This window comes from Neomonachus schauinslandi, chromosome 3 (genome assembly GCF_002201575.2).
Source record: "Neomonachus schauinslandi chromosome 3, ASM220157v2, whole genome shotgun sequence".
Taxonomy (NCBI): Eukaryota; Metazoa; Chordata; class Mammalia; order Carnivora; family Phocidae; genus Neomonachus; species Neomonachus schauinslandi.
In genome coordinates, this window is record NC_058405.1 from 51,933,740 (window position 1) to 51,955,413 (window position 21,674).

Sequence of the window (21,674 nt, forward strand, 5' to 3'; positions counted from 1 at the left end):
TGCAGGGTAGACGCTCTGTTTACTGCTGCGTACTTACCTGGTTTGAGCCATGCAGGAGTACTCTTGAGGCTGCTGCCGTTGTTGCTGTCACATGCAGTGGGGAACGTGAGGATTTTAGTGGACAGGTTACTTGCCCAAGGTCACACACATAGGAGGTGGAAGAATGCACATTTCTCTAAGTACCTGCATCTTACTGTCTACCACAATATTGTTAACTTGTGCCTTATATCAGAGAAAGTGCTGAAAAGACTTGATCTCTGAAACTACTTTTGAGTTTTAAAGAAGTAGTGATGTATATTTAACTCAGAGTGAAATTTTGTGTTGTCTTGGTAATCTGATTTTCAAAACACGTATACTTTGTGTATGATCTAATAAAAGATTAGAGATTGTCTGAAAACAGTCTTTTTTTTTTTTAAAGAATTTATTTATTTATTTGACAGAGAGAGACACAGCAAGAGAGGGAACACAAGCAGAGGGAGTGGGAGAGGGAGAAGCAGACTCCCCGTGGAGCAGGGAGCCCGATGCGGGACTCGATCCCAGGACCCTGGGGTCCTGACCTGAACCAAAGGCAGATGCTTAACGACTGAGCCACCCAGGCGCCCCTGAAAACAGTCTTTATAGTAACTTGAGTTAACAAATGTCGAACCTGTTTTTATATTTGATAAACTTTCCTTTCCCTCAATAAAATTTAAATATCTCTTTCAAAGTTTTATGACATCTAATTATATTGAGTACACATGTTTTGCTCAGTATAATCAGTCGCAACAAATAAAAATAAACACTTTGGGTTGTTGGTATTTTTTTGGTCAAGTGTTGTGACTCATAATGAAACCTGATGAGGTAGTTTCAGTAGTTTTACTTTAGGTTAAGCCATTTATGACATATGTATCTTTTTTTTTTTTAAATGAGTGAGCAAATCCATGTCCCTATATATATATATATATGTATATATATATATATTTTAAAGATTTTATTTATTTGACAGAGAGAGCACAAGCAGAGAGAGAGAGAGAAGCAGGCTCCCTGCTGAGCAAGGAGCCCGATGTGGGACTCGATCCCAGGATCCTGGGATCGTGACCCGGGCCGAAGGCAGCCGCTTAACCGACGTGAGCCACCCAGGCGTCCCTCCATGTCCCTATATATTAACTCTTTCTGTCAGAAAAGTTGAAGCTTTAGCTGAGTTAAAGGTTTTGTGTTGTATTTATTTATTTTTTTTTAAAGATTTTATTTATTTATTTGACAGAGAGAGACACAGCGAGAGAGGGAACACAAACAGGGGGAGTGGGAGAGGGAGAAGCAGGCTTCCCGCCTAGCAGCAAGCCCGATGTGGGGCTTGATCCCAGGACCCTGGGATCATGACCCGAGCCGAAGGCAGATACTTAACACCTGAGCCACCCAGGCGCCCCTGTGTTGTATTTAAAATTAAAATTTTTCCAATTTTTTCTTCTTCCAGAAAGTGATGCCAAGTTTTTTTGTAACGGTTTAACAATAATAGGATTATTTACTTGATGTTGCAAATAGGGTATTTAATTCTAATGTTAAAATGCTCTGGGGCTCAGTCTAATGTCTAACAAAAGTTTATTTTACTTATTATCCATCTTACTCACTGGAATGTTAAGTTCCATGAGGGCAGGATTTTTTTTTTTTTTTTTTAAAGATTTTATTTATTTATTTGACAGAGAGCACAAGTACGCAGAGAGGCAGGCAGAGGGAGAGGGAGAAGCAGGCTCCCCGCAGAGCAGGGAGCCCGATGCGGGGCTCGATCCCAGGACCGTGGGATCATGACCTGAGCCGAAGGCAGCCGATTCACGGACTGAGCCACCCAGGCGCCCCAGGATTTTTTTTTTAAATTGTTTTAATCACTGCTATATCCCTAATACCTAGAACAGTGCCTGGCACATGGTGGGTGCTTGAAAGAGGATTGTGGAATGAGTGTTGAAGTAAAGCACTAGTTGATTTGGAAAACATTTTCAAATTCTCCTTTAGCGTTTAAAAAGATATTTTGGTTGCTAATTGAATATACTGCTGGTTACAGTAGGGTCTTTTTATAGTCTGCAGAGTGCTATATGAGGTGTCAGCAGATGAGGACTGAGTCTGTGCTAGTCAGTCAGATTAGGAAAGAGACTTGCTATGGGGACTATATTCAGAATGGATAGTAAGTAACTTTTTTCTCTCTACTTAAAGCTGCACAGTTTATTTTGTTTACTTATCTTTTGAAGTGTTCTTTGAAGATATTTTAAACCTGATCTAGGGAAAAGTATAGTTGTCAACCAAGATATTTAGTGTTAACCTTTTTTGGTGGTAACAGACAAGCAATAATGCCGACAGACTTTGGGTTTAAAAATAGGATGGGAGATCATTGTTTTTGAGGGAGCTTTGTTTTTATTTGTAAAATCATTTTGAGAACTGTTTGCATCAATTGAAGTATAACAAAGTACACTTTTGTTTCTAGGTGAAAAATATAGAGAACTAATGGATAAGTTCCTGAGGGTTAACTTCAGTAAAGGCTGCCCACCCTTGTTTACTACTTTGAAATCTTTATATTACAATACAGAAAAGGTAAAATTTGGTCTTTATTCAGTTTTGCTATAATCTTTTTACTAACTTATTATAGAAAGACTTCCATGTAAATAATATGCTATGATTTAATAATTTTCTCTATTCTAGTAATGTAGTCACCTTAGTTTAATAATAGATGAACTGAAATTGTATGTATGTAGGATAGATACTATCAAAGGAAATGTCAATCTGTGAAATTTACAGAATAAAGGCTTTATAAAAGCACTAAGATTATAAAGGTTGTTGTTTTTAATGGGTATACTTTTCTCGTAGAATTTTTAAACTTGATATTGACACCAGAAGTCTATATTTAAGTATTTCATGATTATTATTTCATCGTTTGTGGATTTTTAAAGTTTGTTATGCATGCTTTTAATGTTAGAGCATGGATAACTGAGCTAGTGCAACAGTAAAATGCCATTTGGTCTACAGAGTATTATTAGTTTTAACTAGTAGGCAACATTTTAATAAATAAGGATAGTTTTGGCTAATTCTTGAATAAAGAGAATAATATTTTTCTACCTTTAAAATTAGAAAATAGGCACTTGGTCTTAAATTAGGTAATTGGAAAATTAAAAACAAATACAAATTACAAATACAAGTTATACTTCTGTTTCCAGGAATTGCTTTTTCTTTCTTAAGGTGTAAAGTCTTATGTTCTTTTCTGTAGTCAGAATGTCTGAAAGTTACTAGTGGATAAAGAAAAGATGTTATTAGAAGTGCTAATATATTTGTAGTGAAACCTATCACTTATGAGTTTAGTTTTGACCCATAATTTGTAAACTAGCAGTAATTGTGAATAGAGAATATTGAAAACAAGGTCAACAATAGGTGGTATAACCGATGACACTTTCTTTTCTGGGGAAGCAGTTTTCGTAAATAAAATGGGACAACTGGTAATATGTAGTGCTCCGTAAGTAAAAGGTGTCATTTACATTTTTAAAACAGTTTATAGTTCTTTAATGTCTGTAGCATGCTCTATTTTTTTTTTTTTTAAGATTTTATTTATTTGACAGAGAGAGACACAGCAAGAGAGGGAACACAAGCAGGGGGAGTGGGAGAGGGAGAAGCAGGCTCCCGGCGGAGCAGGGAGCCGGATGCGGGGCTCGATCCCAGGACCCCGGGACCTGAGCCGAAGGCAGACACTTAACGACTGAGCCACCCAGGCGCCTCTGTAGCATGCTCTATTTGACTGTGGTGGTACTGCTGTCGCTTTTTGGTAAATATTGTTTGATTCATGTGAAAACATGGAACAGTGCCCACCAATAATTTCTGTAGGTTATTCAAAATAACATTTGCCAAAATTCCTCCCTTACTCTTTTGGGCAAGGGTGAGAGAAGAAAGGTGAGATGAGACGTCAGAAATAATAAAGAACTTCCGTGTGTGAGTTCGAATACAGGTTTCTCCTGCCACCTGAAAGTAGAGTGTTCCTGTGAAATTTCTCTTAAGCTGAAATGGTGTAAAGTTTGAAGAGCAATTAGCATTAATTTATATGGAAAATTTCTTGAACATTAATTTATATTTGAAAAATTTTTGAAATTCCCAGACCCAAAAAATACCTCTCTTTGGCTTTTCTGATGTCTTAGGACACATCTTGCTAACAGGTAAACAAAATAAATCGAGGTAAAGCACAGATGCTCACAGATACGGTTCACATCTATGGTGGCTTGATGCTGAGCGGCCTTCGTGGGGGACTGAGCTTGGCGGTGTCCCTCTCGATGCTCAGAGTGCGCACTGCCTCTGTGAGGGCTCACTGCAGAACAGATGCTGAGCACTGTTTTCACTTTTTGCCTTTTTTTGTGAAAACCAAAGTACCAATATCGGTCTTTGGCAAAAGTGAAGTGGTGTCACGTGAGGCGTGAGCTTTTGAAAAGCCCGGGACAGCTGTACTGCTTTTGTAACAACATCTTGCAGCAGCAGCCGACTACAGTGGTCTTCAAAGGATTTGTTCCTCTTAGGCCACTGAGCCTTCACAGGCTGTCAGTTTTCACAAGGGGCACGGACTTTTTTTTTTGTGAAAGATTTTATTTATTTATTTGACACAGAGAGAGCACACAAGCAGCGGGAGAGGGAGGAGCAGGCTCCTCGCTGAGCAGGGAGACAGATGTGGGGCTCTATCCCAGGACCCCAGGATCACGACCCCAAGGCAGATGCTTAACTGACCTAGCCAACCCAGCCGCCCCATACTTTTCTTTTTTTAAAATCCCTTCGGTATTGACCCCAAATTACCATCCTAAAGATGTAAAACATTTGTTGGTATTTTATACAGCATGGAAATTGCATTTTATAAGAAGGCACTGAGAATGTATTAATTTATATACGAACCTTTGATATCTCTTTAGTGTTATTTTTTTTTTCTCTTTTTATTTTTATTTGCATTTATTCTGCAGAATTTACTCCCAGGCCATAAGTTTTTGTTTCTTCAGTTTCTTCTGGGATATCTTTTTCTTCTGTGCAACCTCCTCTTCTCGTTTAGGAACAATCTGCTCTTTTTCAGTAAGTGCAACCTCCTCTTCTGGTTTAGGAACAATCTGCTCTTTTTCAGTAAGGATCATCTCAATGTGGCAGGGAGAGCTCATGTATGGGTTAATCCGACCATGAGCCCTGTATGTTTTACGCCGCATCTTGGGGGCTTTGTTCACCTGGATGTGCTCAATGACCAGAGAATCAACATCTAAACCCTTAAGTTCAGTATTACTCTCTGCATTTTTAAGCATGTGCAGTAAAAATTCAGCACTCTTCTTGGGCCACTGACCCTGTGTCCAGCCCCACTGTTTGGCCTGGGCACACCTACCAACTCCACCATTGTAGTGACGGAATGGTACACACTGCTTCTGTAAAGTGACGTCTTTCAGATACTTGGTGGCTTTTCGGATATGCATACCCTTGATGGCCTGGGCAGTTTCACGTGTGTTCTTAAAGTGAATACGAAGATTTGAACCTCTTGATTTACATGATTTCGTAGGGTTTTCTGGGTCAAGCGAATAGCGAACCATTTTCAGAGGTCACCTCAGGCTGCTTAGGGAAAGAGGAAGAGCAGTGGCTCCTGGGAGAATTCATCTCTTTAGTGTTATTTTTAAGCATGGAATAGGAATGTTTACCAAGTGCTTTTGAGAACTGAAACTGCAGAAAATTGAGTTCAGGTTATCAGAACGTAGTATGGTAAGAAAAAATGTACAAGCATGGGAAGTGCTTTTCAAATAATTTTGGCCACATATATTTGCCACTTCTAAGGGTGTTTTAAAATTGACTTCTAACCAGTAGTCAGTCTTTTAGCTAAACACTGCATTTTAACTCTGGAGGAACTATTTAGAAGAGATTAAGGCTGATAAACAATTGTGGTTTCATAAACTTCCAAGTCTTAAAGAATGATCCATGTTAGGTAGCATGAAAATAAAATAATCTTTTGAAGTTAGCCCAGGATATAGTACAATTGTAAAAAAGTATTTTATTTTATTTTTTTAAGATTTTATTTATTTATTTATTTGAGAGAGAGAGAATGAGAGAGAGCACATGAGAGGGGAGAGGGTCAGAGGGAGAAGCAGACTCCCTGCCGAGCAGGGCGCCCGACGCGGGACTCGATCCAGGGACTCCAGGATCATGACCTGAGCCGAAGGCAGCCGCCCAACCAACTGAGCCAACCAGGCGCCCTAAAAAAGTATTTTAAAAATGTCTGCAGCATTTTAAATTTTGAATATGCAATTTAGAAGCATGGAGAACATTTTTTATGTAATTCCTATCAAGGTTTTTCCCCTGTGAATTTATTTGTGGTGTCTATATGTAGCTGAAATAATTTTGACCATAAAGTTTTGTTTTTCCTTTTCCCCCCTTGCAAGTTCATAGGCATTTTATGTGTTACTGTGTGGTCTTCTTATGTGTTACTGTATAGTCTTCATTATCTTCCTTTTTGATGACTGCAGAGTCATATCTCCATTGTTGAACTTTGGTTTTCCAAGCTTTCACTGTTAAAAAAAATTATAAATATCTTTGAACACATAGCTTTACTCAGGATTATTTCCTTCTCACAAATTCTCAGAATAAATTAATGGGTAAAAGGTATGTATGTTTTGTGGTTCTCAGTGAACACTGGTACTTTGATTTCTATGAGGTTGTAGACACCAATTTGTATTATCACTAGCAGTGTATGTGTGTGAAAGGTTCACTGTATCCTGACCAGCATTAGATACTCTTAAATATTTTCCCTTCTTCTGTTTGCTTTTCCATGGATATAGTTTTTTTTTTTTAACATAAAGAGGTTAAAAATGTAATACAACTAGGTTTGTTGATCTTTGTTTCCTTTTTTTTTTTTTAAGATTTTATTTATTCATTTGAGACACAGATACAGAGAGAGAGAGAGAAAGAGAGCATGAGCAGGGAGAGAGGCAGAGGGAGAGGGAGAAGCAGGCTCCCCGCTGAGCCAGGAGCCTGATGTGGGGCTCCATCCCAGGACCTTGGGATCATGACCTGAGCCAAAGGCAGACGCTTAACCATCTGAGCCACCCAGGCGCCCCTGATCTTTGTTTCTATTATGGAAGTTCATCTGTTGTTCTAGAAACAGTTTGGAGCGTCCTCTTCCTCTAGGGCAGTATTTCTCAAGTTGCAATGAAGGAGGGGATTTTGTCCCTCAAGGGACCATTTTGCAATGTCTGGAGGCATTTTTATTATTACATATTTTTATTATTACCAGCCCAACTATGCTACTGATACCAAATGGGTAGAGGCCAGGGATGCTGCTAAACATTCTACAATGCAAAGGACAGCTCCCCACAGCAAAGAATTCCATTATTGAAAAAATATTGTTAAAGTGATCTACAGATTCAAAGCATTGCCAGTAAAATACCAGCTGGTTTCTTATAGAAACTGAAAAGCTGATTCTAAAATTCAAATTAAAATAAAAGGAATCCTGAAGTGTCAAAAGAATCTTGAAAAAGAACAAACTAGAAAGATTCATACTTCACTTCCTAATTTCAACTTATCCCAAAGCTACAGTAATCAAGATATTGACCTGTTGAGCTAGATAATTTGTTATGTGGGACTGTCTCTAGCATTATAGGATATTTAGCAGTGTCCTTGGCCTCTACAAACTAGATACCAATAGCTTCCCCTCAGTATTTTTGTTCTTGTTAATAGCTTTATTGAGATATATATCTACCTACTTGAAGTGTACAATTCAGTGATTTTTTATTTTTTTATTTTTTTAAAGATTTTATTTATTTATTTGCGAGAGAGAATGAGAGACAGAGAGCACGAGAGGGAGGAGGGTCAGAGGGAGAAGCAGACTCCCCGCCGAGCAGGGAGCCTGATGCGGGACTCGATCCCGGGACTCCAGGATCATGACCTGAGCCGAAGGCAGTCGCTTAACTGACTGAGCCACCCAGGCGCCCCATTTCAGTGATTTTTTAAATATATTCAGAGTTTTGTAGCGCTCACCACAGTGTAATTTTAGAAAATTTTCATCACCCCACAAAGAAATCCCATCCCCTCTAACATTAAACAACCATTAGTCTACTTTATTTTCTGTGGATTTGTCCCTTCTGGGCATTTCATACAAATGGAATAATACAATATGTGACCTTTCATTCTCTAGTGTTTTTTACTTAGCATGATATTTTCATTGATGTGGTAGCGTGAATGACTACTTCATTCTTTTGTATCACCAAATAATATCCCATTGTATGGCTATACCACATTTTAGCAGTCGATGGACACATTGGTTGTTTCTACCTTTTAGTTATTACAACTAATGCTGCTGTGGATATTTGTGTGCAAGTTTTTATGTGTACATTTTCTTAAGATTTTATTTATTTATGTGAGAGAGAGAGCACACATGAGCAGGGGACAGACAGAGGGAGAGGGACAAGCAGACTCCCTGCTGAGTGGGGAGCCCAACGCAGGGCTCAATCCCAGGACCCTGGGATCATGACCTGAGCCGAAGGCAGATGCTTAACTGACTGAGCCACCCAGGCACCCCTACATGTACATTTTCATTTCTCTTAATACCCAGGAATGGAATTGCTAGTTCAAATGGTAACTCTGTGTTTACGCTTTAAAAAGACTGCCACATTGTTTTCCAAAGTGGCTGTACCATTTTACATTCCCACAAGCAGTATATGAGGATTCTGATTTCTACATATCCTCACCAATAATCCACTTGTTATTATTTGGCATTTGATTATAGCCATCCTAGTGAGTGTAAAGAAGTTCTCGTGGTTGTGGTTAGCATTTCCCTGATGACCAATGATGTTGAACAGCTTTTCATGTGCTTATTGGCCATTTGTAAATCTTCTTTGGAGAAATGTCCATTCAGATCCGTTGGGTTAGTTGTCTTTTTATTATTAAGTTGTAAGAATTCTTTGTATATTCTAGATATATGTCCCTTATCAGATAAATGATTTGGAAATATTTTCTACCATTCTGTGGGTTTTCTTTTCACTTTCTTGAAAGTATTCTTTGATGACAAAACTTAATTTTTATGAAGTCCAGTTTATCTTTTTCCCTTTTGTTGCTTAAGCTTTTGTGTCATATTTAAGAAACCATTTCAAATCTAGGGTCATGAAGATTTACACATATTTACTAAGAGTTTTATATTTTTAGTTCTTTCATTGAGGTCTCTGATCCATTTTGAGTTCATTTTTGTATATGGTGTGAGTCAGGAGTCATGCTTTTGCATGTGACTATCCAGTTTCCCAGCACCATTTATTGAAAAGATTCTTCTTTCTCCATTGAATGGTCTTGGCAGTTTTGTTTTGTTTTTTTAAAGATTGTATTTATTTATTTGAGACAGAATGAGAGAGAGAGAGAGAGAGCGCACATGAGAGGGGGGAGGGTCAGAGGGAGAAGCAGGCTCCCTGCCAAGCAGGGAGCCCGATGCGGGACTCGATCCAGGGACTCCAGGATCATGACCTGAGCCGAAGGCAGTCGCTTAACCAACTGAGCCACCCAGGCGCCCGGTCTTGGCAGTTTTGTTGGAAAATAAATGGACCATAATGAGGGTTCATCTGTGGACTCTCAGTCTTATTCCACTAATCTATATGTGTGTCCTTATATTAGTACCACACTATCTTGATTACTGTAACTTTGGGATAAGTTGAAATTAGGAAGTGAAGTATGAATCTTTCTAGTTTGTTCTTTTTCAAGATTCTTTTGATGCTTCAGGATTCTTTTTATTTTAATTTGAATTTTAGAATCAGCTTTTCAATTTCTATAAGAAACCAGCTGGAATTTTATAGGAATTGCTTTGAATCTGTAGAACACTTTTAACAATATTAAGTTTTTCAGTCTATGAACGTTGGATGTCTTTCCATTTATTCATTATCATCTTTAATTTCTTTCAACAATATTTTGTAGATTTCAGTATACAAGTCTTGTACATCTTTTGTAAAATTTACTCCTAAGTATTTTATTCTTTTTAATGCTATTCTAGTGGAATTATTTTCTTAATTTTATTTCAGGTTGCTATTGCTAGTATATAAAATACAGTTGATTTTTATATATTGATCTAGTATTCTGTAGCCTTGCTGAACTTGCTTATTAGTTTATTATTTATTGTTGATAGTGGGTGTAATGGATTTCTTAGAGTTTTTTTTTTTTTTTTAAGATTTATATGTTTTAGAGACAAGAGTGAGCACGCGCAAATGGGGAAGGGGCAGAGGGACAGAATCTTGAAGCAGATTCCACGCTGAGCATGGAGCCCTACATGGGGCCCAGTTCCATGACCCATGAGATCCTGACCTGACTGAAACCAAGAGTCACATGCTCTACTGACTGAGCCACCCAGGTGCCCCCTGCTCTTCCTTTTCCTTAGGTTTTTATGTGCAAGATCATGTCATCTGCAAGTAGGAAGTTCTATTTCTTCCTTTCCGTTTTGTATTCTTTTAGTTTCATTTTCTTGACTAATTGCCCTCGCTAGAACCTCCAATACACTGTTGAATAGAAGTGATTAGAGTGGACATCTCTGTCTTGTTCCTGATCTTAGGAGAAAGCATCTAGTCTTTCTCCATAAAATATTCTGGTAACCATGGATTCTTTATATATGCCCTTTATAATGTTGAAGAAGTTCCTTTCTCTTCCTAGTTCACTGAGTGTTTTTATCATGAAAGTGTATTGGATTTTGTCAAATATTTTTTCTTTCTCTATTAAGATGATTGTGTGTGTATGTTATTCTCCTCCTAGCTATGATATATTACATGAATTGATTTTCAGATGTAATAGCAACCTTGCATTGCTGGGATAAAACCCCCTTGGTCATGGTGTATAATTCTTTTTATATATTGCTGGGTTCAATTTGCTAGTATTTTATTGAGGATTTTTTTGGTCTATTCCATAGATGTACTGATCTGTAGTTTTCTTGTGAGGTTTTTGTCTGGTTTTGGTATCTCAGGGTAATAAAGGCCTTATAATGAGTTGGGAAGTGTTTCCTCCTCTTCTTCTTTTTGAAGAGTTTGTGAAAAATTGGTGGTGTTATTAAGTATTTGACAGAATTTACCAGTGAAGCCATCTGGGCCTGGACTTTTCTTTGTGGGTAGTTTTTGATTACCTATTAGAATTCTTTACTTGTTATTGGTTGATTTATATTTTTTATTTCTTCCTGACTTGGCTTCTGAAATTTGTGTTTCTAGAAATTTGTCCATTTCCTCTCAGTTACCCAGTATTGGCATGCAGTTGTTCCTCATATTCTTTTATCATCATAGTAATGTCTCCTATTTCATTTTCTTTTTTTTTTTTTTAAGATTTTATTTATTTATTTGACAGAGAGAGAGACAGTGAGAGCAGGAACACAAGCAGGGGGAGTGGGAGAGGGAGAAGCAGGCTTCCCGCTGAGCAGGGAGCCCGATGCGGGACTCGATCCCAGGACCCTGGGATCATGACCTGAGCCGAAGGCAGACGCTTAACGACTGAGCCACCCAGGCGCCCTTCATTTTCAATTTTAATAATTTGAGTCTTTTTTTTTGTTTTCTTGGTCAGTCTGCTAAAGGTTTGCTAATTTTGTTGATCTTTTCAGAGAGCCAAGTTGAGTTTGTTGACCCCTTTTCTGCTTCATTAATTTTGACTCTCATCCTTTTTACATTCTTACTTCTGCTTATTTTAAGTTTTTTTTTTTTTCAGTGTCTTTTTCCTAACATGTTCTGTACTTTTGTCTTTTACTTTGCTGATTTTAATGACTGAGAAAAATAGGTTTTCTCTAACAGTAGAGATCTGTATTTGCACAGAAAGTTAATTAATACAATCAGTTACTATTTAATTTTAGCTCAACTGTCAAGACTATATAGTCTGTATAATTCTTTGTGTTTTTAGTGTCCTGAAGGAACCAGAATGACTTAAGAGGAGGTACAGATTAATTTTGGACTTCCTTTTTCACCTATAATGGAAAGTATTTTCTCAATTTTTTCTCTAGCCATTCACTGTGTCAGACTCTTGAGTGAAGATAGTTCATCATCATTAAGATTTGTGTAGGTTGGGCGCCCGGGTGGCTCAGTCGTTAAGCGTCTGCCTTCGGCTCAGGTCATGATCCCAGGGTCCTGGGATCGAGCCCCACATCGGGCTCCCTGCTCCACGGGAAGCCTGCTTCTCCCTCTCTCACTCCCCCTGCTTGTGTTCCCTCTCTCGTGTCTCTCTCTGTCAAATAAATAAATAAAATCTTAAAAAAAAAAAAAAGATTTGTGTAGGTTGTTATAGGTCCATTTGATACCACTGAAGCTGGACATCAGTGCACAAATGCACTGAATATGAGTAACTTAAAACAACATGGAAATTGAGTACTTGATGAGACTGTGAGTGGATGAAGCATCAGATGTCTCAACAAAAAATATATGGGTATCCATACACAGGAAGGGAAGGTAGGCTGTTTCCCAGAAGACCCTTCTTTCCCGTCTTAAATCTGCCCATACTATGAAAATATTCCAAGATCCTTACTCATTTAAAGAATTTATGGGGCTATGTGTGTCCTTTAGAAACTGGAGACAGTGGGCACAAAGAGAAAACTTGGCCTCTTGTTGAGTGAAAAGAGAATCATCATGAACTTCATTGGAAGATTTTTATGAGAAGTAATGAATCATTTGGTTGTTGTGGCTTGGGGAATATCTGTCATTTGTTGGTAGGGGTGGTGGGTAGACTGGATTTTAATCCTGGAATGCATTATCTGTAAGGTATCTTTGGTTCTTTCTTTATTCTTAAGTAACTCAGGCAGGTGTAAAATTGAGTTAACACATGTCTTCTATCTAATTCAGCTGTGAAGGTAAATTAGGAAAAAAAGCTGAATAGCATTATAAAAATAATAGGATTCTGTCATCAGTATAATAATAGCTTTACAGTAATTTGTGGTCCAGTAAAATTATAAATTAAAATGCTTTATTTCATATTTACTTTCGGAAAACTGGAAGGTTTTTAGAAGGTGATATGGGGCGTAATTACCAAGGAAAGCAAGTTTGATTTGTATCAGGGCAATATGAAGGAATTTTTTTCTTAGATGCTCTAAGTAATGGAAGGAGCTACATTAAGAATATATGTATCTTTGTGAGAATTACAGATTTCTTTTTTTTTTAAAAGATTTTATTTATTTGTTAGAGCGCGTGGGTGAGAGTGAGCAAGAGTACAAGCAGGGGGAGCTGGAGGCAGAGGGAGAAGCAGGCTTCCTGCTGAGCAAGGAGCCCGATGCGGGACTCGATCCCGGGACTCCAGGATCATGACCTGAGCCGAAGGCAGCCGCTTAACCGACTGAGCCACCCAGGCAACCCTGAGAATTACAGATTTCTTACTAAAAGGCAAAAAAAAAGGAGTCAACAATCCTATTTTTTTTTTTAAGATTTTATTTATTTATTTGTCAGGGAGAGTGCACGCACAAGCAGGGGGAGCGGCAGGCAGAGGGAGAAGCAGGCTCCCCACTGCGCAAGGAGCCCGATGTGGGACTCGATCCCAGGACTCTGGAATCACAACCTGAGCTGAAGGCAGATGCTTAACCGACTGAGCCACCCAGGCATCCCAACAATCCCAATCTTTAAAGATTCCAAAAGCATTATTTGCAGTGGTAACAGTATCTGAGAACTCCCCAGCCAGTACTTTTGAGACATTCTGATCAATAGTAAATGATAATTATAATTATGTGCATGAATGAGTTTTTTGTTTGTTTAAAAAGAGTTTTAAATTTGGGGAGAGGAAAATAAAAGCAAGTGCTTCTCCTACCTAGGAAGACATCACAATATAGTATAATGTCTGCTGACATGCATTTGTTAATCTCTCTCATGATTTTTACCAAATCGAGGTAACACTGATAGTGTTATTTATTTACTTTGTATTTTTCACTAAATTTGATTGCTTTTTTGTTTTTCATAAAACCATGGGTTTGTGCTGATATATTTTTTATAACACACAGAAAGTAAAAATAAAACTTAAATTACAGTTGTTGAATTAATTATAATCATCTTGTATTCTACCATATGCACCACACTTTGGGAAATACTGGTGTGGGGTAAAGAGCATTGTTTTGGAATCAGGCCTGGTTTGGAATTCTGATTCCATCACACTTTGCCTGGGTAATCATCTGAGTGTGTTTCTGGATCTTAAAGTTGAGAAAAGACATACTTAAAGGTTGGTATGTATTTTAATTAAATGATAAAATTTGTAAAGTGCTTGTTGATTTAAAGAAGATGTTCAAGAACTGGTCCTTCTCTTACTACCCCATCCTAACACCTCATCTCTGCAGGAAATCACTTAATTTTAATGTTGTAGTTCTTAGACAGCTTATCTCTGTGACTAGCTCCTTCCAAACCAAAATCGTCACTACCAATCATACATTTATTGGAAATTAATCTAGCAGTTTTGGTCCTTGTTGATAAACTATTGTGCTTAGTTTTTTAATTTGGATAAAAACCAAAAAATTTCAGTAGCTTTTGTGTTGCAGTAACTATTTTAGACATGTGATTTGTATGTGTATGTAAAAAATCTGTATTGTGCAAAATTGTGTATTGGATATGGCGTTATAGAACTTTGTTTTTAAGGTTAATAATTCTTTTAACTCATATAAGAAAAGCAGGTTAAGGGCCATATTTTAGGAAATTATAGTATTCACAGTATTTGATCAGGTTAGATTTTATTAGCAAAAATAAAGCTGCTTCAATCCTGATCAGATATTTAAATCAAAAGAAGGTGATTGAACTTGGAAATTTTTCAGTTCATAAAAAATTTTGGCTTTATAAAAATTTTAAGATGTCCATTTTGAGGCTTTAAGTTTTTATTGTGATCTTAGATAATAAACTCAAGTGGTTGGATTTCTTGATTTTAAATGGCAGTGGCAAAATACTATTTTCAAGAAAAATATCCATTACATATTAAGTTTTATAAAAAGTTGAGTTTACTTCCTCATTGAGATATAAAGCGTAAGTAAACTTGAAATGGGTCCTTATATCTGAATAAAATTCTTTAGACTAATTTCATAGACAAATTTGGAAAATTAATTGTTCACTTAATGACTAAGTTAGTGATTAAAATACACATTTTTTAGATTAAAGAAGTATGCCTAATGAATCAGGATTGCTGGTGTTCTCCACACTTTTTTTATTTAGGAGATTTCATGTGGACTTTCCATTATCTTGATTTTTTTTCTTTAATCAGATTTTATTGTGAAGTCATGAAGCTGGAGATCTGTTTCATTCAGTAGTTTTCATATTCCTTTATGAAGAATTATGTGTAACTTCAGTGTATGTTTTATTGTACTTTTTAAATTATTAAAACACATATGTTTTACCCTAGAAATTCAGATACACCTTTACCTAAAACCTGTTCTAGCTGCAGTTTTTGTGACTACCAGTAGATGGCATTGTAAGTTCGTGAAAAAATAATTGCCTCCATAAAGTAAACAACTTGAATACTGAATTCTAAGCCTGGAAAGTTTCAAAGTTACAGATATTCTTTTTTTTTTTTTTTTAAGATTTTATTTATTTATTTGACAGAGAGAGATAGCGAGAGCAGGAACACAAGCGGGGGGAGTGGGAGAGGGGGAAGCATGCTTCAGGCGGAGCAGAGAGCCCGAAGCGGGGCTCGATCCCAGGACCCGGGGACCATGACCTGAGCCGAAGGCAGGCACTTAAAACGACTGAGCCACCCAGGCGCCCCAAAGTTACAGATATTCTAAGTGAGATTAATGGAATGGGATTGGTCATGGTGGGCTAAAAATGTTTGTTACCTTTAATTTTTTCTTATATAAAAAGTTGGTGGGTTTTTTTGGGTAATATTTATATCAGTTTGCAATCTCTAGTGTGTATCTGAATTAACAGGAAAGCTTGCTAAAAACAGATTGCTGGGCCCAGAGTTTGATTCTGTAAATCTGGGGTTTGGTACCAAAATTTGTATCTGACAAATTACCAGGTGGTGCTAATGCTAACATTAATGATGTTAGTAGTCTGAGGAGCACACTTGAAGAACCACAGGTTGGTTGGTTGGTTTTTTATTGTGGTAAAATGCACTTAACATAAAGTTTACTGTCTTATGATTTTAAATGCACAGTTCATTAGTATTGAATATGTTCACATTATTATGCAGTCATCACCACCATCCATCCCCGGAACTCTTTCCATCTTCTAGAACTGAAACTCTATACTCATTAAACAGTCGCTTCCCACTTTCCCCTTCTCTGGGCCCCTGGAAACCGTCATACTTCTGTCGCTATGATTTTGAGTACCCCAAGTACCTCATATAAGTGGAATCATAGCATTTTGTCTTTTTGTGACTGGCTTATTTCACGCAGCATGATGTGTTCCAGGTTCACCCGTGTCGTAGCATATTGCAGAATTGCCTTCCCTTTTAAGGCTAATACTGCCTTGTGTGTATACACCACGTACTGTTTATCCCTTCATCCACCAGTGGACATTTAGGTCGCTTTCACATTTTGGCTGTTCTAACGTTGCTGTGAACACGAGTGTACAAATACCTCTTCAACACCCTGCTTCCACTTCTTTTGGGTATATGCCCAGAAGTGGAATTGCTGGACCATTTGGTGATTCTATTTATAGTTTTTTGAGGAACTGACCATACTGTTTTCCAGAGTGACTGTACCCTTTGTGTTCCCATCAAAGTTGTTTTCTGTTTTTTTGATAGTAGCCATTTTCCTGGGTATGAGGTGCTATCTCCTTTTAGTTTTGGTTTGCATTTTCATGATGATTAGTGGTGGTGTGCATCTTTTCACATGCTGATTGTCCATTCTTATATCTTCTTTGGAAAAATGTCTATTCAAGTACTTGACCCATTTTTGAAGTGTATTGTGTTTTTGTTATTGAGTTTTAGGAGTTCTCTATATATTCTAGCTATTAGTCCCTTATTCAATTTGCACGTATTTTCTCCCGTTCTGTGGGTTTCTTTCTTTTTTACTCTGTGTAGTGCCCCTTTTTTTTTTTTTTTAGAGATTTTATTTATTTATTTGACAGAGAGAGACAGCAAGAGAGGGAACACAAGCAGGGGGAGTGGGAGAGGGAGACACAGGCTTCCTGCTGAGCAGGGAGCCTGATGTGGAGCTCCATCCCAAGACCCTGGGATCACGACTGAGCCGAAGGCAGACGCTTAACCACTGAGCCACCCAGGCACCCCTCTGTGTAGTGCCTTTTGATGCACAAAATTTTAAATTTTCATGAAGTCCAGTTTGTCTTTTTTTTCTTTTATAACATGCCTTTGGTGTCGTCTCCAAGAAATCATTGTATTTGGTGTCATCAAGCTTCTGTCCTATGTTCTCTCTAAGAGTTTTATTTTTTTAGGTCCTTCATTTAGGTTCTTTATTCATTTTGAGTTAATTTTTATATGTGGTATTAGATAAGGGTCCAGCTTCATTCTATTGCATATGGATATCCAGTTTTCCCAGCACCATTTGGGAAAAGACTGTCTGTCCCCATTGAGTGGTCTTGGCACCTGTGTCAAAAATCCTTTGACCACATATGTGAGGGTTTATTTCTGGGCTGTTTGTTACATTCCAGTAGTCCCTTTGTCAGTCCTTATGCCATTATCACACTGTTTTGATTACTATACTATAACTTACTGTAGTAAGTTTTGAAATCTGGAGTGTGAGTCCTCTAGTTTTGTTCTTTAACAAATTGTTCTCGCTATTTTGGGTTCCTTGAGAGTCCATGTGAATTTTAGGATGGCCTTTTCTATTTCTGCAAAAAAAAAAAACCCAGAAACAAAAACACACACAAAAAAACATTATTGGGATTTTGATAGTGATCACATTGAAGCTGTACATCTCTTTGGGTAGTATTGACATTAAAAAATTTTTTTATTGAAGTATAGTTGACAAGAATTGACATTTTAATAATATTAAGTGTTCCAATCTATGAACATGGGATGTGTTTCCGTTTATTTGCGTCTTCCAGCCATATTTTGTAGTTTTCATTATACAAGTCATTCACTTCCTTAGTTAAGTTGATTCCTAAGTATTTTATTCTTTTTGATGCTATTGTGAATGTATAGAAATACATTGTTTCTGTATAGAAATACAACTGGTTTTTGTGTGTTGTCACACAATGTCAAATACATTGTTCCTGTATAGAAATACAACTGGTTTTTGTGTGTTGACTTTGTATCCTGTTACTTTGGTGAATTCATTTGTTAGTTTTAACAGTTTTTTGTTGTTTTTGGAATTGTTAGGGGTTTTTTTTTTTTTTTGAGGTAGGGGAGGGGCAGACAGAGACTCTTAAGCAGGTTCCACACTCAGCATGGAGCCTGACTCAGTGCTCGATCCCAGGACCCTGAGATCATGACCTGAACTGAAACCAAGAATCAGACACTTAACTGAGCCACCCCGGTACCCCAGAATTGTTAGGGGTTTTACAAGTAAGGTCCTATAATTTGCAGACAGAGATCATTTTACATTTTCCATGCTCTGGCTGATTTAATGGGCACACCTGGTGTTTTGTGCACTAAAACTGATCAGGGGAAGTTTCCTGTCCTGCTCTTAGTCTCTAGTCTTAATGTATCCCTGTGAGCCCAGGAGAATTGCCCATTAGTTATAAATGTTCCATGTCTCATCCGCTCATTGATACACCAAGTAGTTAGAAGCCACTTTTTGGAGCCTTGTTGCTTGGGTTAAATTCTGGCTCCACCACGGTACACTTTCAGCTTATTTTTATTTTCCTTTCACCTGTAAGATCAAGTTAATAATAGTGCACACCTCATAGGGTTCTTCTGAGGTGAGTTAATACAAGTAAAGTACCTAAAACAGTGCCCTGTCGGGTTGACTAGTTACTAAAATTCTTACTTTAATACATGTAAAGCACTTACAACAGTTACTGGCTTCTTACTGTCGATCCCGTCTGTTATGTTCCTTTTGTCTGGTGGTATTAGTGGCACCCCAAGTTGTAAAACTAGAAAACTTTAAAATTGTCGCTATTAAAATAATACTCCCTTGGTCAAATACTATTAGAAGTTTTAATGGATTTCCTTCACTTTTAAAACCTTTACTCTTTTTTTTTAAAGATTTTATTTACTTGAGAGAGAAAGAATGAATGAGACAGAGCACAAGAAGGGGAGGGTCAGCGGGAGCAGCGGGCTCCCTGCTCAGCGGAGAGCCCGATGCGGGACTCAACCCGGGACTTAACCCGGGACTCCGAGATTACAACCTGGGCCGAGGGCAGATGCTTAACCACCTGAGCCACCCAGGCGCCCTAAACCTTACTGTTCGGAGTTCACAAATGAGATAGTTATATTTTCCAGCTCATTCTGAGCAGTTAACATCAATAGGCATTTAAAACCAGCTGTATGATAGAAGCTGTTCTTTTCTTGCACTTCGGATCCATGTCACGTTTTGTTTGCCATCTTCAGAGCAGAGCAGAGTAGAGTTAACAGTGTGGCTCATCATGTTTCCGTCCTATGTGAGGGGCCATTGAAATGCACATCTGTTCATCAAAATGGTCACTAAAAGTAAAGGGAGTGTAAACATCCAGTTTAGAGTTAACTTAACCTTTTCCATTGAATCACTATGTCATTTGGATCATTTCTCTTGACTTTTTTGTTATGAGTAAGTACCTTTAGAAAATCTGAATATATAATGGTTTACAATTTCCCAATGTAACAGTGAGAAGCAAAAGGCAAATAAACTATTGGCAAAAAAAAAAGGTTTTGTAGTAATTTTTGTCCTTCAAAAACTCAAACCTCCTTATTGGGATGAGAAATTAATGAGATTCTGTTTTACTATTAATAAAGAAAACAGTATAATTTTCGTGTTTTTCTTGCTTTCCCCTCACACAGTGGGGAGCCGGGGGAAGGTGGGGGGAGAACAGACACCCTAGTAGATTAGTTAATTTATAGTCCTGAAATAACCTCTGCATTGTTTCCAAATCTAGTGTACTCCACAGTAAATACCAATACCCTCAATAAAATATTTAAAAATTTTAAAACTATGTTTCTTTAACAGATTTCTGTAATCCAGGAGCTTGTTACGAATTATGAAGCCTCTCTTAAAACGTGTGACTTTTTTAGCCCTTATGGTAAGTTTAAATTGATTGAATTGGAATTTGATTACTCATTTCAATCCAGTTTTTAAAACTAGCTTATATTTTATGTGTGTGCTACATGATACCTGTTTAATAGTTTTTGGATTAGTGAATGAAATGAGAAGAGCACTTTCAGTCTTACTTAAATTTTCCATCATCTTGTGAGGTGGGAGTTAACTCTGTTTTAACATGAGTAAACAGACATGAGAGGTTGAGTGGCTTGCTAAGATCATACAGTTAGTTTATATTGAAACTCCTATTTTTCCCAAATTCCTACTTCTGTGTTCTTTCTATTCTTTTATTACGTTAAATTCTGTATGATTTGGTCCTTTGTTTCTCTCTTTATAGGGAAATATGTAAATCAAGGCATCTTAGTTTAGAAAACATTCTAGAATGCTTTCAGTCTTGCAGATGGTAACTTTAGTCTGAGTTCTTCATGTGTCTTTTACATGTTATTGCCCTTTTGTTTTTGTTAGTTTGAAACAAATTTCATAATAGCAGACACAGAAGTAAATAGGAGAATGAACCCTTGTGTCCCCATCACCCAGCCTCTGTGGCCAACATTTTGCCAGTCCTATCTGAAGTTATCTTCTGTCTACTTTCTTTTCTGGGGTATTTTTAAAGCAGACATCCTGTTTTACCTGTCAGTTCTTTAGCGTGCATCTCTAACTGTTTTAAAACACTTACACAGAAGATGCAACCATGGTGCTATCTCACACAAAATAGCACTCATATCATAATATCTAAGACCCAATCCACATGCAAGTTTCCCCAGTTACCTCAAAAAATGTCTCTGTATAATTGGCTCATTTGGCTCCAACAAAGGTCTAGACTTTACGTTTGGTTATGTCTCTGACAGTCTTTTAATCTTGAGCAGTAACCTCCCCTCCCATTAAAAAAAAAACAAAATGCTATTTGTTGAAAGGTCATTTGTCTTATGGAACGTTCCATATTATGGATTTGGCTGATTGCTTTCTCCTGGTATCATTTAATATATTTTGCTCTCCATATTTCCTGTAAACTTATAGTTAGATTTACAGGCTTGATTAGATCCAGGTTTTTTGTGAATACTTACATGATGCTTTATACTTCCTGTTGTCTCACATCTGGAGCCAGAAGACATTCTGGTTGTTTCTCTTTGTGATGTTATGATTGATCCGGGTTCAGACGTGGTCAGCCTGATCTGCTGGTTAAAAAGTTCCTCTTACCTGATGATTTTGGCAGTCCCTGAGGACCGTTGCCTCAATCCCTTATTTCATTCGAGTCATTTTTTCCCCTGCATTTAATAACTAGAATTCTTCTTATAAAGAACTTGCCCTCATCAAATATTCGGTTCCCCTGAAATATGGTTTATATAAAAGGAACAGGATAGGGGCGCCTGGGTGGCTTAGTCGTTAAGTGTCTGCCTTTGGCTCAGGTCATGATCCCGGGGTCCTGGGATCGAGCCCCGCATCGGGCTCCCTGCTCAGCGGGAAGCCTGTTTCTCCCTCTCCCACTTCCCCTGCTTGTGTTCCCTCTCTCGCTGTGTCTCTGTCAAATAAATAAATAAAATCTTTAAAAAAAAAAAAGGAACAAGATAAATGCTTGTCTCTTTCCCTTATTTTTTTTTTTTTTAAAGATTTTATTTATTTATTTGAGAGAGAGAGA

The 21,674-nt window shown here is 37.6% G+C and overlaps 2 protein-coding genes across 2 annotated transcripts in view; one reads left to right on the top strand and one right to left on the bottom strand.

Moving 5' to 3' along the window:
* Positions 1-21,674, top strand: part of NAA16 (N-alpha-acetyltransferase 16, NatA auxiliary subunit) — a 67,410-nt gene that overhangs the window by 23,348 nt on the left and 22,388 nt on the right. The window contains exons 9-10 of the mRNA XM_021697832.1: positions 2,453-2,559; positions 19,949-20,021. Coding sequence (XP_021553507.1) covers positions 2,453-2,559; positions 19,949-20,021 — 180 coding nt within the window. The remainder of the gene's footprint in view (positions 1-2,452; positions 2,560-19,948; positions 20,022-21,674) is intronic.
* LOC110587603 (60S ribosomal protein L17-like) lies at positions 4,953-5,613 on the bottom strand. The gene is made up of 2 exons (XM_021697834.1): positions 5,067-5,613; positions 4,953-5,018 (listed from the first exon to the last, which is right to left on the bottom strand). The coding sequence occupies exons 1-2, from the start codon at positions 5,553-5,555 to the stop codon at positions 4,953-4,955; spliced, it is 555 nt and encodes a 184-aa protein (XP_021553509.1). The 5' UTR covers positions 5,556-5,613.